Source organism: Podarcis pityusensis, assembly GCF_964106645.2.
Source record: "Podarcis pityusensis genome assembly, chromosome: 13".
Taxonomy (NCBI): domain Eukaryota; kingdom Metazoa; phylum Chordata; class Lepidosauria; order Squamata; family Lacertidae; genus Podarcis; species Podarcis pityusensis.
Window position 1 is genome coordinate 54,571,289 of NC_138038.1, and position 17,152 is coordinate 54,588,440.

A 17,152-nucleotide genomic window follows, 5' to 3' on the forward strand; every position below is an offset into this window, starting at 1 on the left:
TCAGGCACGGCGCCTTTTATTGGAAACGGTGTATACAGACGGGGATGGGAGGAACAAAGTCTCCTGTGTGTCTCCCCCCATCACAACCTTGCGTCCCCTGATGCTGCTTCGGGTCAACTCTGGGTCCGTCTAGGTGATGAGGAGCTGCTGGGAGGCCGGGAGGCCGCAGGATTCTTTATGGGCGTCAAAGAGCTCCTTCAGGGCCTCGACGTAGAGAGCGTGGAAGCTGTTCACCTCGTCCTCGGTGGGGCGCGGGCGGAGCGGGACCGGGATAGGCTTCCCCACTGCAGGAAGGAGAAGAAGCATGGGCGGTTGGGGGGTCTGCTCTGCCCCTCGCCCCCACCCCATGACAGCCAGGGCCTCCCCACCCCAGCAGCTTTCCACCCTGGCTTGGGTTTCAGGGGTGGCTTAAGTGCGGGAATGGAGGGGACCCCAAAGGTCATTTGGCCCAACCCCTTGATTTGTGGCCACCCAACCTCTGCTTAGAAACCTCCAAGGAAGGGGAGAAGGAAGTCGGGGTGTGTGTGCACGCACGCACACAATGGCAGCTCCCTCTATAGCAAGCCCCATAAAACGAGGCAGCTCGTTTGATTTCTGCATTGCAGAGGGGTTGGGCTAGATGACCCTTGGGGGTCCCATTCAACTCCACAGGTCTCCGATTCAGTTCTAGGAGGGGGCGAAAGGGAGATGCACCAGAACATGCTGTTTTGTACGATGCTGAAGAGTTTGTGGCTCTTTGCAATCAGGTTGGTGATTTGGGGGGATTTTGGGGTGCAGGGCGAAGGTTAAGGAAGGAACGGGGAGCCTTGTAGGTCCTTACCCACCACCGTGATGGGGGCAGCCATAGGCTGGATCCCCCAAGAGGTGCTGGAGAAGAGGCCCCTCCCGCTGAAGAGGCTAGGGGCCAAGCCGGTCAGCTGCTTGAAACCGAGCTGGAGGCGGCGAACGAAGCTGCCCTCGGGGAATTGGATCAGTCGGTAAATGTCACTCTCCCCAAAGGTGTAAACGGGCACCAGGTCAGCCCTGCAAGGAGGAAGAGGAGGAAGAAGGTGTGAGGAGACCCAGAGCTTATAGGGTTAATAGCTCGGGAAGTTACGTCCTGTCTTTTGGGGGGGAAGTGTTCACATACTGGGTTTTATGCTTTGTTATGTGAGCTGATTTACTTTCTGTTTTGAGAGAGGGAGAGACGTTTCTTAGATTAGAAGGAGCTGCGTACGAGGGTTTCTCTGCATGCCTCTGATTCCTACACACACACTTGCTATCTGTTATACTCTGCTGAAGCCAGGAGGAGCAGAGCGGCGCATCGGAAGAGTGCTGGACGCCAAAGCACTTCAGCTGTTCGCAGTCTAAACAGACATTCAACAGAAAAAGTTATGGCTCATAACTCACAGGTTATGGAGTCAGCCGCCCAGGCGATTAGGCAGGTTCTTGAGAGGGTCCATCACAGAACCACAGCAGGAGCCAAAATCAATGTCACCAGAAGTTTGTTTGAGCTGAGGCTACGTTTGGGGGACAGCATCAGAGAACATGTGACAAAAATGGTGGCTGTGTTTAACTGACTGAGACAGTTAAAAGTGAATTTTCCAGAAGATTTGAATGTTCACATTCTTCTGAGCTCACTAGACAAGAGTTATGACAATTTGTGCCTAACTCTAGAAGCCATGCCCCCTGCCGACCTAACGTTGCAGTTTGTCTCGGGTCGCCTATGCGATGAGGAGGAACATCGGCAGAGAGAGGGGCACGCGCTGGCCCAGGCAGTCCTGCTTGCAAGAGTGGGGGGCAGTGAAAGAGGACACCGTGAAGGCTTTTGCTACGAGACGTTGTTGTTGTGGCTCGGAAACTCACCTGCGTAAACAGTCCCAAGGAAGCTGCACAGAATGCCTCCAGGGCCGTTGCCCCGGGCAACCAGATTAGGGGAACGGTCCGGCGTGGGAACGCAAGGAAAGTCCCAGGGGAACTGAGAGAGATGCAACGTCACGTCATTTGGCAGTTTCCATAGCAACAGTGAAGGACAGCGACCAGAGCAACATACAGCGCTGGGTGATCGACAGCGGAGCCAGTCATCATCTGCCGCCATCTGGTGGCCAAATGCGGAACTGCAGAGCTGTTTCCAAAGGAAAAACAGTCACGCTTGCCGATGGATCCAAGAGATAGCTGACAACTGTTGGCTCTGTTTTTGTTCCTTTTTTGCAGGCTGAACTGGAAGCATTTGTGGTCCTAGGGATGAAATGCTGTCTATGGTCTGTGTCTTCTTTAGTTAGAGATGGGTTTAAGGTTTGCTTTGAGAATAATGTATGCTCTAGTTCCGGGGTGGGAACCAGTTGGTCAGTGCTGAATGTCATAACAGGCTATTCTGGAAACATCTCAAGCAGGTAAGGGTAACACTGGGTCAGCACAAGCACAGTGTGCAAATGTTCCCACTCACTAGCGGACACGGAGCAATGGATCCAAACTACAAGAAAGAAGATTCCACCTAAACATTAGGAAGAACTTCCTGACAGTAAGAGCTGTTCGACAGTGGAATTTGCTGCCAAGGAGTGTGGTGGAGTCTCCTTCTTTGGAGGTCTTTAAGCAGAGGCTTGACAACCATATGTCAGGAGTGCTCTGATGGGGTTTCCTGCTTGGCAGGGGGTTGGACTCGATGGCCCTTGTGGTCTCTTCCAGCTCTATGATTCTATGATTCTATGATTCTATGACTATATGTGTCATCATTTGTGGCACAGGAGGATGTCCCACTGCAATTGGGGATATGTGAGAAAAATACCAGGGTGCACTGAGGGATGCAAAATGAAGTCATGTGCTAAGATCCTGGATTGCAGAGCATGCAAGAAGGCAAAGGTAAAAACGTGCAGTTATCCTAGGTCTGACAGCGTAACCAAGAAACCTTTTGAGTTGGTTCATGTAGATATTTGTGGCTCTATGCCTGTTGCAAGTCTGGGTGGGGCTAAATATGTTTTAACCTTGACAGATGATTACTCCAGAAACAGCTGGGTGATACCTCTGAAGGACAAGGGTGAAGCTGCCACCATGCTGAGGGAGTGGGTCACTGCAGTGGAACTCCAATTCTCACTGAGGGTTTCCAGTTTCCAATCAGACCGCGGTGGGGAGTTCACTGCGTTGCAGAATTACTTTTGCCAGAAAGGGATACGTCACAGGTTGACGGTTCTGCACTCACCACAGGAAAACGGAGTGGCAGAAAGGCGGAACAGAACGCTCCAGGAAGCGGTGGAAGCGATGCTTTTTGACTCAGGCTTACCACAACGTTTCTGGGCAGAAGCTTGGAAAACGGAGAATTTCACTCTGAATCGTTTCTACAACTCTGTTGTAGCCGGCGCACCCTATTTTCTCTTGCATGGTAAGACACCAAAGGTACATTTCTTTCGTGTGTTTGGGTATGAGGCTTTGGTTCTTGTGCTGAAAGCTAATGCAGGAAGGGTGGCCCCAGGTCCCAGAAAATGATCTTTTGTGGGAATGAGCCAGGGACAAAGGGGTGGAGATTTGCTTATCCAGAGGGCAATCAGTCATGAGTTCTACTAAGCAGGAGTGCTGAGTTTTGTGAGCAAAGTGGGTGGACAGGCATCCATGGGGATCCTGATATTCTCTCAGAGTTTGCTTGACTCTGCTGAAGAGGGAGAGTTAGTAACTGAACCTGCTGAGGATCAGGTCCCTGACCAGGAGCAGGAGAGGAATGGCCATCTCCAGTTCCTACCAGTCCAGCTAAGTTCAGAAGACGCAGTAAGTCAGAGGGGGAGTCTTCTGAGGACAAGGACACACGTGCTGGTCCCAGTACCTCAGGGTGAGAGGGGGCATCTGACGTAGTGCCAAGGCGTTCTACACGCACTACGAAAGGGAAACCGCCCAAAAGGTTCTTAGTCACTAGCGTGTGGGTTGGTTTGGCTCAATGCGAACCAGAAAGTTTTGAGGAAGTGCAACAGTTGCCTCAGGCAGAAGCCAGGAAATGGCATGAGGCAATGGAGAACGAGTTGAACTCAATGAAGTCTCTAGGTGTGTTCTCCACCACAACACTGCCAGCAGGTAAACAGGCCATGAGCTGTCATTGGGTTTACAGAATTAAACCCATAACAACAGGAGCACCACAGTACAAAGCTAGGCTAGTAGCTAGAGGTTTCACACAGAGAAAAGGGCTGCATTACACTGAAGTGTATGCTCCATCTTCTAGGAGTGAAACTCTGTGCTTGCTACTAGCAGTTGCTGCCTAAAGGGGTTTTCAGTTACATCATTTTGATGTGGATGTTGCTTATTTGAACTCGGATCTGAAGGAGGATCTGTACATGCTACCTCCTCCAGGGTTCAAGGGCAATAAGCCAGATGTAGTGCGGAAGTTACACAAATCCATCTATGGCCTCAAGCAATCGGCCAGAAACTGGAATTTGTGTCTGAATGAAACTTTGGAAAGTATGAGTTTCCGGAAGAGTCTTGCAGATAGCTGCCTGTACCTGAAGGGGTATTGGGAGAAAAGCAGTAACAAACCTAGACAGCATCTTAAAAAGCAGAGACATCACCTTGCCAACAAAGGTCCGTATAGTTAAAGCTATGATTTTCCCAGTAGTGATGTATGGAAGTGAGAGCTGGACCATAAAGAAGGCTGATCGCTGAAGAATTGATGCTTTTGAATTATGGTGCTGGAGGAAATCAGCCCTGAGTGCTCACTGGAAGGACAGATTGTGAAGCTGAGGCTCCAATACTTTGGCCACCTCATGAGAAGAGAAGACTCCCTGGAAAAGACCCTGATGTTGGGAAAGAGGGAGGGCACAAGGAGAAGGGGACAACAGAGGACGAGATGGTGGGACAGTGTTCTGGAAGCTACCAGCATGAGTTTGACCAAACTGCGGGAGGCAGTGGAAGACAGGAGTGCCTGGCGTGCTCTGGTCCAGGGGGTCATGAAGAGGCGGACACAACTAAACAACAACAACAACAACCTGAAGGGGTCAGGAGAGACACAGGAGCTAGTGTTGGTGTTTGTTGATGACACCATACATGTGGCTAAGACAGGTAAACAGGTGCAAGGTTTTGCCAAAGAGCTTGGAAATCATTTTAAACTCAAGAACCTAGGACCGGTAAAGGTGTACCTAGGCGTCCAGGTAGATAGAACCGAGCACGGAAGTTTCTTGCTCAGTCAGAACGGCAAGATTGAACAGTTGCTTGAGAAGTTCAAGATGGCTGAGTGTGCAGGGGTCAGAACACCCATGGAAATGAGCTACGTGAAAGACAGTCAGCTCGGGGAACGTTCTGAGTTTGAGAACGCTGAGATCTTTCAGTCAGCTCTAGGGAGTTTCCCAATGGAGCAGACCAGACATAGCATTTGCTACAAATCTGCTCAGCAGGGAAGCTACAAAGCCAAGTGTGACTGCCTGGAATGGCATCAAGTGCTGCGGTCTCTGCAAGATCCCAAAGATTTCTGCCTCAAACTGTCAGCTGAGGGTGAGGCACAGCTCACATGCTGGACTGACAGCGATTGGGCAAATCTTGGGGACAGGAAATCAGGGTCTGGGTTGGTAGTGAAGTTTGGAGAATCTCTAGTTGGGCGGAAGTCCCGAAAGCAAAGTCTCATTGCGCTTTCCTCTACAGAAGCTGAATTCAGCGCGTTGTCGGACTTCCGGGTTAGCGCCTCCGGCAATGGAGGAATTCCTCTGATCGGGAGGAATCCGCTCCGTGGAAATCAGGGTCTGGCAGCCATGGCGAAGGCGGAGACCCACTAAAAACCACAGGCGGGAGAAGCTTGTGGACGTGGGATTCGGCTGGCACCTTTTGCGCCTCCCATACTCGCGGGGAAACCCGGTTTCGGGGATCCGGAGCGACGTGGGGTGAGTGGCGCGGTGCTTCGAATCGACTGCTTCTTTCACGGAGTGAAGCCGCATTGCTGTTGCAGGAGAGCGCTGACTTTTTCCTGTGGACAATTTGATCTTAAAACAACTACCCGTGAGTAGAACGGAAAATTGGATTTTTAAATGTCTTAATTTGGCACCGAAACGGGGAGGTTTCAAACAGGAAGTCCGCCTCCCCCTTTTGTAAATAGATTGAAGCAAAGAGGCTGCAAGCTAAAGCCTTGGAAAGTCTCACATAAAGGATTAAACTTCCATCGGTTAAACCATCAAACCCCCCTTGGAAGCAGGAGAAGAGGGGGGTAATTTAAGATCGCGCAAGCCTGCAGGAGAGAGTGGAGAAAGTCAAATTACCACCGCTCTGAACCTGGAAACGGGCTGCTAGTAAAGATTGAAGTTTCGGATATGCTCATTGACTGTGAATAGATTGTCTGCTGACAGTAAGTTAAAGAAGAGAAATATATTATTTCCATTGTCTCCTTCTGCGTTTAAAAAGGAGTAAAAGTAACTGAAAATTGAAACTAACTTTATTGTTTGAACTGTGCTTAAAAGGATTGATACAAATAGAAATTGTTTTCCCCTAGAGGAAGCCTTTGAAATTGTTACAAGAGCTGAGCTGGGGGAATTTTCCACCTGCAAGATAAAACTGTGAGAATCTGGGATTGACCTTGAATCGTTAAGAATGTTGACAGAAGAAGCCTTAGTGGTTGCATTTTGTAAGATTAATGATTCACTGGAACAGCTTTATAAGAAGACGGGTGCGAGGACTATAAAAATTGATAACTTGGAACAAAAAGTGACTAATTTGGCACAAAAAGTCAATATTAATACAGAAATTATTCAGGAATCGATACAGGGATCTATTTTGACATGGCAAATTGAGGAGAAGGCGGGGGAGAAAGTTTTTGCTGTGGAACCTAAAGCGGCACAAGTGGTGAGGGAGAGAGCTCCAGCCTTACAGTTGCAATTTGATGATTATAAGTTGATGCCTTCCAAGACTGAATTTAGAGAAAGTCAGACTTTTAGGATTGGAGCCCCGCTTGGACTGGAAATTGACCTTTGGGACCTGGACTTGGGTCAGAAGGAGACTGGAGTTGTGGGGACTGCCAGACTTGGAGGAACTTTGAAACACGACTGGAAATATCTTTTGAATTTCAGTTCTAACTATGGAGATTTGGCTGATGGGAATTTCCCGGAGATCTACTTTTCAGCATCAAAGGAAGGAAAATAAGAACAAGATCAGGAGAAGACAAAGTAAAGTGCATGTATAAACATGAAGAAGACCTGCAGAAGGGACTTGGAAAAGAGTTAAGAGCCTCGGACAGAAGATCACCAGGTTGATGGGCTATTTGGAATTGACGGAAATGACTGGCAGAACCCGAGACCAGGGAGAAGAGACGGTGGAAGAATATTGGAAAAAGTTTAAAATCTATATATGGAAATAATGTAAAATTAATGAGTGTTAGAAAAATGTTGGAAGGGAATTATACGGCTTTAGTAGAGATATTTTAAGGAATTAAGTATAAATAAGTATTATAGTATTAATGGAAAATAAGGTTAAAATATGTTAAGATAATTATATGACAGAAAATAGAGAAAGATGGAAAGGATTTGCTGAAACAATTAATAGAAATGGAATACAAAAAGGGAGGTGAGAGGAGGTCGATGAAACAAGGGAATGAAAGAGAGGCTATTGAGATGGTATGATGTGTGTTTTTTGAATTGTTTTTGCTTTTGTTTTGTTTAATGTGTTAATGTTAATGTTGCGTTCTGTATTGTTTATATATTGTATTGTTTTCTCTTTTCCTTTTTTTTCTTCTTTCTTTTTTCTTTTCTCTTTTTTTTCTTTTTGTAAGGTATAAAAGCAAGAAATATTATTTTTTTAAAAATGAATTCAGCGCGTTGTCAGAGCTTTGGAGGGAACTGGAGTTCTACAAGTGTTTGGTCCAAGAGATCTGTGGGGAGTGTTGCTTGCCCATCACCGTTTGGGAAGACAATCAACCCTGTTTGAAGTTGGCAGAGTCTGGACAGTTCAAGTCCAGAACTAAACATTTAGACATACGTTTCCAAAATGTACGTCAGAGTGTCCAGACGGCTTAGTAAAGCTGAAAACGGAGGGAAAATGTAATAAAAAATTATACAGCAAGGATGGGCATGGACCTTCAGTCCTCGCAATTGCTTCATTGGGACAATGCCATGCTCACTAGGCCCGAGATATTGCTGACCTGCGCCCAACACCCCCCGGACCCCCCCTTGCCCCCTTGGTGCCCCTACCCGTGTTGCAACGCCAGGCGCACGAAGCCCTTCCTCCCCTGAAGGCGGACGCGCTGCTCTCCGGGGGCGGTGTCCAGCGTCTCGGACGTGCCCCCCACCACAATGACCACCGCGTGTCCGGGGGGGCCACTCAGGAGGAAGTCAAGGGACCTTTTGTTGACTGGGACCAACCCTGGAAGTGGGAGGAAGCAAAGGTGCTTGTGGGTGTGAAACATCTCCAGGGGTTCCCTGCTTTGCAGAGGGTTGGACTAGAGGACCCTCGCGACTCTCCTACAACTCTGAAATTCTGTGAGTTGGTTAAAGGGCAAAAGGATCGCTGGCAAAGGATCAGCGCATCCTCCGTTGCAGGAGAGACGGAGGCTAACCGATTGAGGTTGAATCCTGACAAGACAGAAGTACTGTTTTGGGGGGCAAAGGCGGCAGGCAGGTGTGGGGGACTCCTTGGTCCTGAATAGGACAACTGTGGCCCCAAAGGACCAGGTGCGCAGCCTGGGAGTCATTTTGGACTCACAGCTGTCCATGGAGGCACAGGTCAGTTCTGTGTCCAGGGCGGCTTTCTACCAGCTCCATCTGGGATGCAGGATGAGACCCTCCCTGCCCGCAAACTGCCTGGCCTGAGTGGTGCATGCTCTAGTTATCTCCCGCTTGGACTACTGCAATGCGCTCTATGTGGGGCTACCTTTGAAGGTGACCTAGAAACTACAACTAATCCAGAATGCGGCAGCTAGACTGGGGACTGGGAGAACACATAACACCAGTCCTGAAAGACTTACATTGGCTCCCAGTATGTTTCTGAGCACAATTCAAAGTGTTGGTGCTGACCTTGAAACCCCTAAATGGCCTCGGTCCTGTATACCTGAAGGAGCTTCTCCACCCCCATCGTTCAGCCTGGATACTGAGGTCCAGAGCCAAGGGCCTTCTGGCGGTTCCCACCCTGCGAGAAGTGAAGCTACAGGGCAGAGGGCCTTCTCAGTAGTGGCGCCCACCCTGTGGAACAACCTCCCATCAGATGTCAAAGAGAAAAACAATTACCGTAGATTACGGCGTATTAGGCAACTGGGCATATAAGATGACCCCCTAAATTGGCCACTCCACACCGGGAGGAAGCCGCCCAGCAAAACCGGCTTAGCATTGCTGGGCAGCTTCCTCCCGGCGCAGAGCCTGCCACCCGCTGCCGCTGCCCAGCGAACCCATACCCAGCGTATAAGACGACCTCTGACTTTTTAGGGAATTTTCCAGGATTAAAAAGTCGTCTTATATGGTATCTACGGTATCTGACTTTTAGGAGACATCTGAAGGTTTAGGGAAGTTTTTAATGTTTGGTGTTTTATCGTGTTTTTAATATTCTGTTGGAAGCCGCCCAGAGTGGCTGGGAAAACTCAGCCAGATGGGAGGGGTATAAATAATAATAATAATAATAATAATAATAATAATAATACAGTGGTGCCTCGCAAGACGAAATTAATCCGTTCCGCGAGTGTCTTCGTCTAGCGTTTTTTCGTCTTGCGAAGCAACCCTATTAGCGGCTTAACGGATTAGCGCTATTAGCGGTTTAGCGGCTATTAAAGGCTTATCGGCTTAGCGGATTAGCTGCTAAAAGGCTATTAAAGGCTTAGCGGCTTAGATAAAGGGGGGGAAAAGCGAAAAAAAAATCTCAAGACTCGAAAGACATTTTCGTCTTGCGAAGCAAGCCCATAGGGAAATTCGTCCTGCGAAGCAACTCAAAAACGGAAAACCCTTTCGTCTAGCGGGTTTTCCGTCTTGTGAGGCATTCGTCTTGCGGGGCACCACTGTAATAATAATAATAATAATAATTATCATCATCACCATCATCATTTGCACAAACAAAGGCCCCTTTTCATTTGCACAGGAAATTGCAGGAAAAACAGACATTCTTGCTGGGGAATTCTATTCCCAGGGGCACTGGGAAGGCATTCCTGAGACTGGGGTGGTTCCTCCCATTGGATGGGCCAGGCAGGGTTCTTGAATGGTCCTTAGGGGAGGGATCACCCCACTTCCCCACCCCCACCATTCCTCCCCCCGTTGGCCTCACCTGAGCTCATCATGTACTCCCGGAAGACGGGTATGCAAAACATCCCTGCGAGGGCGGCCAGGCTGGGACGGAGGCCAGGGAAGGTGCGGGAAAAGCCCGTGGCCTCGGTGCAAAAGGCGGAAAAGGCCCCCGTGCAGAGGATGCAGTGGGGGTGGGAGCCCAGGACGTAGTTCCGCGTCGGGGGCAGCTCGGCCGTCTTCACCAGCTGCAAGGCAAGAGGGGCGAGGCCTTTGGCATTTGGACCCCCAGCTGAATGTCAGTGTGCAGATTCCATGGCCAGCAGCCTTTGACGGCCGCCGCCTCCTCCTTCTCTGTGATCTGGTCTCCAGGGGTTCCAGAGACCCTGGGCATCCTTCGGAGGAAGGCAGACCCTCCGTCGCCCTGCCAGCCCCCTTCTCACACCTGAATGTCACAATCAGAGGCGTGCCCCGCTTTCCATTGGTGGGCATGCGCAGATTCCATGGCCTGCAGCCTTTGACAGCCACCACCTCCTCCTTCTCCGTGATCTGGTCTCCAGGGGTTCCAGAGACCCTGCCAGCCCCCTTCTCATACCTTGATGGGGAAATAATCCCGGTAGAGCTCCCAGACTCTCCAGCGCCTCACCCAGTCGCTGCGGCGCCCACCTGCAAAGGCAAGGGTTCAGGCAGGGGACGGAGTCAGAGAACTGTGGGGTTGGAAGGGGACCCCCAGGGGTCATCCAGCCCAACTCCCTGCAATGCAGGAATCGCAGCTGAGGCATCCCTGGCAGGTGACCACCCAACCTCTGCTTAAAAATTCATTTATTTAGTTATGACTTACTGAAGCTTAATTTTAGTGTTTATTATTGGATTTTAATGTATTATTGCATATTGCTTTGTTGTTGTTTAGTCGTTTAGTTGTGTCCGCCTCTTTGTGACCCCCTGGACCAGAGCATGCCAGGCACTCCTGTCTTCCACTGCCTCCCGCAGTTTGGTCAGACTCATGCTGGTAGCTTCGAGAACACTGTCCCACCATCTCGTCCTCTGTTGTCCCCTTCTCCTTGTGCCCTCCATCTTTCCCAACATCAGGGTCTTTTCCAGGGAGTCTTCTCTTCTCATGAGGTGGCCAAAGTCTTGGAGCCGCAGCTTCAGGATCTGTCCTTCCAGTGAGCACTCAGGGCTGATTTCCTTAAGAATGGAGAGGTTTGATCTTCTTGCAGTCCATGGGACTCTCAAGAGTCTCCACCAGCACCATAATTCAAAAGCATCCATTCTTCGGCGATCAGCCTTCTTTATGGTCCAGCTCTCACTTCCATACATCACTACTGGGAAAACCAGAGCTTTAACTAGACGGACCTTTGTTGGCAAGGTGATGTCTCTGCTTTTCAAGATGCTGTCTAGGTTTGTCATCGCCTTTCTCCCAAGGAGCAGGCGTCTTTTAATTTCGTGACTGCTGTCACCATCTGCAGTGATCATGGAGCCCAAGAAAGTAAAATCTCTCATTGCCTCCATTTCTTTCCCTTCTATTTGCCAGGAGGTGATGGGACCAGTGGCCATGATCTTCGTTTTTTTGATGTTGAGCTTCAGACCATATTTTGCACTCTCCTCTTTCACCCTCATTAAAAGGTTCTTTAATTCCTCCTCACTTTCTGCCATCAAGGTTGTATCATCTGCATATCTGAGGTTGTTGATATTTCTTCCGGCAATCTTAATTCCGGCTTGGGATTCATCCAGCCCAGCCTTTCACATGATGAATTCTGCATATAAGTTAAATAAGCAGGGAGACAATATACAGCCTTGCCGTACTCCTTTCCCAATTTTGAACCAATCAGTTGTTCCATATCCAGTTCTAACTGTAGCTTCTTGTCCCACATAGAGATTTCTCAGGAGACAGATGAGGTGATCAGGCACTCCCATTTCTTTAAGAACTTGCCATAGTTTGCTGTGGTCGACACAGTCAAAGGCTTTTGCATAGCCAATGAAGCAGAAGTAGATGTCTTCCTGGAACTCTCTAGCTTTCTCCATAATCCAGCGCATGTTTGCAATTTGGTCTCATATTGCTTTACTTGGTATGTTATTCTGACTTTTTTATAGGATCTGATTGTTACTATTAATACTTGATGTTTTATTTTTATTGTGTGTGTGTGTGTGTTGGAAGCTGCCCAGAGTGGCTGGGGCAGCCCAACCAGATGGGCAGGGTATAAATAAAATTATAATCAATCAATCAATCAATCAATCAATAATGAGGAGCAAATGATCCTTGGGGTCCCTTCCAACTCTGATTTTACGTTATATTTTGGGGAGGGTTCTTTTGATTCGTGTCAATTACAGGATTTCGTGTGTGTTTTTATAGCAAAATTTAATAAGTAATGATAAATACATAAATAAATGCAGCTGGTTTTTCTGCCCTCCATACAGAGAGAGAGAGAGAGAGAGAGAGAGAGAAATGAAATGCCTTCTGCCATTGTGTCATCTATTGGAAACTGTCTTGGAAAATACCGTATTTTTCGCCCTATAGGATGCACTTTTTCCCCTCCAAAAATGAAGGGGAAATGTGTGTGCGTCCTATGGGGCCAATGCAGGCTTTCGCTGAAGCCTGGAGAGCCCCAGCCAGCCCCACAAGCTCAGGGGACAGCAGGGAGGCGCAGCGACGTGGTTTGGAGGCTGGCGGCGGGGAGACGCGTGCTTCTCCCCGCTGCCAGCCCCGCAAGCTCGCGGGGGCTCGCCTTCCCGCTGTCCCCGGACCTGGTCTGTAGGCTGGCGGCAGGGAGAAGAGCGCTTCTCCCCGCTGCCGGCCCCACAAGCGCCTGGGGGGGAAATAATTTTTCCCCCTTTATTTCCCCCCCCCCAAAAAACCTAGGTGCATCCTATGGGCCGGTGCGTCCTATGGGGTGAAAAATACAGTAGCTAATAGTAAATAGCAGTGAGGAAAACAGGTTTGGGATGGTTGCAAGCTGCCCCAGTGGAAGGGGGTGAGCTGCAGGAGGAGGGGCAGGGCGAGGCAGCAGCTCCAGCTGTGTGGGTCTGGGTGTGGGGCTCGGCACCCTTCTCAGACAAGGAGAGGCGCCTTTCACCTGACCTCCGGGTAGGGTTGGGGGCAGTGCCGGATTTACCTATAAGCTAAACAAGCTCTAGCTTAGGGCCCCACTCCCTTGGGGGCCCCAAAAAGATTTAAAGGAAAAAAACCTGGATGTACATATCCGAAATATAAGATAAAAAACAAATAAAATAAAACCTACCTACAGGAACAGTGTTTTGTGTTGTGTAGGCTCCTGTGATGTAAGTCACGGGCCCCGCCTGCTAGCCTGTTCCCTTAATTATCCCTGGTTTGCTCATTTCTATATATAGGGTACCTACGATCTGCATCTGGGACGCGGGTGGCGCTGTGGGTTACACCACAGAGCCTAGGGCTTGCCAATCAGAAGGTCGGCGGTTCGAATACCCGCGACGGGGTGAGCTCCTGTTGCTCGGTCCCTGCTCCTGCCAACCTAGCAGTTCGAAAGCACGTCAAAGTGCAAGTAGATAAATAGGTACCACTCCGGCGGGAAGGTAAACGGCGTTTCCGTGCGCTGCTCTGGTTCGCGGCTTAGTCATGCTGGCCACATGACCCGGAAGCTGTACGCCGGCTCCCTCGGCCAGTAAAGCGAGATGAGCGCCACAACCCCAGAATCGGCCACGACTGGACCTAATGGTCAGGGGTCCCTTTACCTTACGATCTGCATGGACTGTTTGCATGGCTTTAGATACCTATGAGGTCCATCAATTACCTTATAGCATATATTCAACACAAAAAACAGTGACAAATTGTTGTGGACATATAAAGGGCCCCATCACCTTCAGTAGCTTAGGGCCTCATCAAACCCCAATCCGACCCTGGTTGGGGAGAATCGAACTCACCTCTCTGTGGCGTATCCCAGTCAAAGATCCACCAGGCGAAATACAGGGCGCTGATAGGCCAGAAGGAGGTGAAGAGCAGGTAGGCCAGGAGAACGGAGAAGAAGGCACCTGGGGGGGGGGGAGGGAAGAAGTCCTGGAGATTCTGTGGATTCTTGTTTTTATGTTGTATGCTGCATATGTCATTGCAAAATTCTGATTTGAAAAACCAAATAAATTAATTTTTTTTAAAAAACTAATATCACAATGTGGACTTCAAACCGGTTTTGGATGATATATCGATTTATCACCCAACTCTGAGCGCAAGAGCAGCGCTCCCCCCTCACTGGGATTCAGAGGCCCTGCCTGGGACCACAACCCCGATTTCACGGGACCCCCGAGGGTGTGATCTGAAGCCCCCCTAAACCTAGAAGGACATTTTAGGTTGGAAGGGGCACCCCAGGGCCATCTAGCCCAACCCCCTGCGGTGCTGACTCCCTAGTCCAGACTCACCTGGCGGAAAGGTGCTTTGAAAAAAATAGGGGGTTTGGCTTTTGGGGGAAGGATGTGAAATAAAAAAAAATTAAGGTCTTATATATATAATAAATGTTCATAAATGTACCAATCAAACACGTACATAAATATATGAATCACATGTCTGAAGCTGCACAGGAAAACATCCCGGAAACCGTTTTGACCCCCAAACTGACCAAACGATTTCTCTGCAAGGTCGAAGGAAGATGGAAAAACCTCCCCATTGTCTTTTCCTTCACAAATCCTGTCTTAAGGGTATGTCTGTGTTTGAATAGGGTGTGAGCCTGTGACCTGGCCCAGGAACTAAGTATTTATCATTGCAAAAGAATGGCCAGGCTCCCCAGGGTATCCAATCAAGTGAGCATTAACAGGTAACCTGCCAGACAGGAGGTAAACAACAAACTTAGATTTCTGCTGTAGACCGCCCTTTCTGTGATGTAGGCATGATGTATCTGGGGGTGGTCTTGGACTCCAGGGCGGCCAATTTAAAATGTCTATATAAAGGCGGGCACACCTTGGTTCGGGGTACTCCTCCTCTCTCCTGCGTGTGAAGGGGGCACCCTGTTGCAACAGTTCAATAAAGATCAGGCTTACTAGCTGCTTTGCTTCTCAATATTCTCTACTTGGCCTCTGTTCTTTTCTCCGACTGATGGAGAACCTGCAAAGGACTCTATATGGGCTCTTGTGTCCCCCATAAGGAAATAAGGGCAGATTTAAGTTTATTACAGGGGCCTGGCCTGCCAGAGGACCTCCCAAGGGCCATGGCCCCAGGAAGAGAAGGAGGCCAAGCTGCCCCTCTTCCCTGAGCACCCCCTGCCCCTCTCCCACCCACCCAGCTCCCAACTTACCAAAGAAGAAGAAGGTGAGGACCCACTGGAAGACGCTAAGAGCCTCCAGATGCTTCTGCAGCGCCATCTTCTGACCCTGGGTCTCAGGAAGAGGAAGAGGAAGAGATCCTGGGGAGAAAATCCACGGGGGGGGGGAGTTGTGGGGGGGGGATGTGCAGCAGGACTCCAGCCAGGAGGGGCCCCTGCCTTGGCAGAAGGGAGAGCGTGAAGACGCAGGTGTGTTCAGCACAGGTGGCCTCTGACCTGCATCCCAAAGCCCACCTGCTCCCCTTCAGCCGTGCCCTCGGGAAGGGGGCAGCAGGAGGTGGAAGAAGGAGGAGGAGGAGGAAAGAGGCTCACTTGTCCAGGAGAAGCCCGCGGCTGCAATGCACAAGTCTCTCTCTGCCGCCTGCACTTTGGTCCCCAGGTGGGCCTGCAATAAGGACGCTGCTGGCACCCAGGTGAGGCAAAGGGGACCTGGCTGAGCTCTCCTCCGAAAGGAGACAAGGCGCGTCAAATTCCTTTCTTTTGACTCCCAGCCCTGCCTGGAACCTGCCTGGCTGGCCCTCGGCTCCCTCCCCTTGGCCCTCATCCCAGGGCTGCCCCGCCCTCTTGGCCCACAAGACAAAGGTTGGGGTGCCAGGATCAATTGCCCCATCTGCCTGCCTCCCTTCTCCAAACCACGGAGAACGGAGGAAGCTGCTCTCGAGGAGATCATCATCATCATCATCATCATCATTGTCAGGGAACTGCCATCGGAAGGAAGGGAAGTGAAAGGGCTCACACAGGTTGGGAGAGACTCAGCAGCTGAAGAGGGAACCAGTAGGGGGAGAGGAGCTGAGCTGAGGGAAAGTGAGCTGGAGGGATGGCTCAGAGACACTTCCAGCGAAAACAGTGGGGAGGTTTCAGGACCTCCTGTAGGGACACCCACTCCTCGCCGGAAACTGTCACGCAGAGAGTCCAGAAGACGTGTTTCCGTTAAGGAGCTTTTATGTTGGAAGCGATTCCGAAAGCAACCACTGTCGGAATCTGCCAGCGACTGACGGAGCCATGTTTAAGGGGCTCCGTTACAGACAGAGGTTTGCAAACTTGACCAAACTCTGAGGGACTAGGATTTTACACACAAGCAGCTCATCGTCCCATCACAGCATTCCGACAGTCTCCGTGAGCAGCTTGTGCAGGAGAAGGCATCATGAGCAACCCAGCCGGAACCGGAGAAGCAGGAGCTGGAGCGGGTCCAAGCCTGGAAGAAAGGTACCGGGTGTTGGAGGTCCAGCTAGCGCTGCAGACGGCGAGGCTTGAGGAGAGGAGGGCTCAGGATGCAGACAAAAAGGGGAAAGACACCCAGCTCGTCAGAAAGGTACCAGGATTGGTGCAGAAGTTTGGGGGGGAGCCCAAAGACTATCATGGCTTTCGGACAGAGATGCAATATGCCCTCAATCTGCAGTTTGATGAATTCCCTGACGAGGAATCACGAGTGGCTTTCGTGATTGGGCATCTTGAAAAGGGGGCGAGAGACTGGGTTAGACCCCTGATGGCAGCGAATAGTGACGTCCTAAAGGACACGATGAAGTTCTTTCGCGCCATGGATCTGATGTTTTCCAGCGATATTGAACAGGGAGTGGTGCGCAGACAGTTAATGGCTTGCAAACAGGGGAGCCGATCTGTCCGTGAGTACTGGACTGAGTTCACCATGTTGATCCATAAATTGGGGTGGGATCTATCGGCGGAACCCATTCAAATGCTCTTTGAAGAAGGGCTTTCTTCGGCTGTGAAAGACGAACTTTCCCG

At 50.1% G+C, this 17,152-nt stretch overlaps 1 protein-coding gene and 1 long non-coding RNA gene across 2 annotated transcripts; one reads left to right on the forward strand and one right to left on the reverse strand.

Annotated features, from left to right (window-relative positions):
* On the reverse strand, window positions 1-15,910 carry LOC308462310 (2-acylglycerol O-acyltransferase 3-like). Its single transcript, XM_080979941.1, has 7 exons — window positions 15,383-15,910; window positions 14,025-14,132; window positions 10,723-10,793; window positions 10,171-10,375; window positions 8,118-8,289; window positions 821-1,023; window positions 1-284 (listed from the first exon to the last, which is right to left on the reverse strand). The coding sequence occupies exons 1-7, from the start codon at window positions 15,447-15,449 to the stop codon at window positions 130-132; spliced, it is 981 nt and encodes a 326-aa protein (XP_080836067.1). The 5' UTR covers window positions 15,450-15,910; the 3' UTR covers window positions 1-129.
* Window positions 12,973-15,147, forward strand: LOC308462438. Its single transcript, XR_013979163.1, has 2 exons — window positions 12,973-13,589; window positions 13,824-15,147. It is a non-coding gene; the product is annotated as an uncharacterized lncRNA (long non-coding RNA).
* Window positions 15,911-17,152: the final 1,242 nt, after the last annotated feature.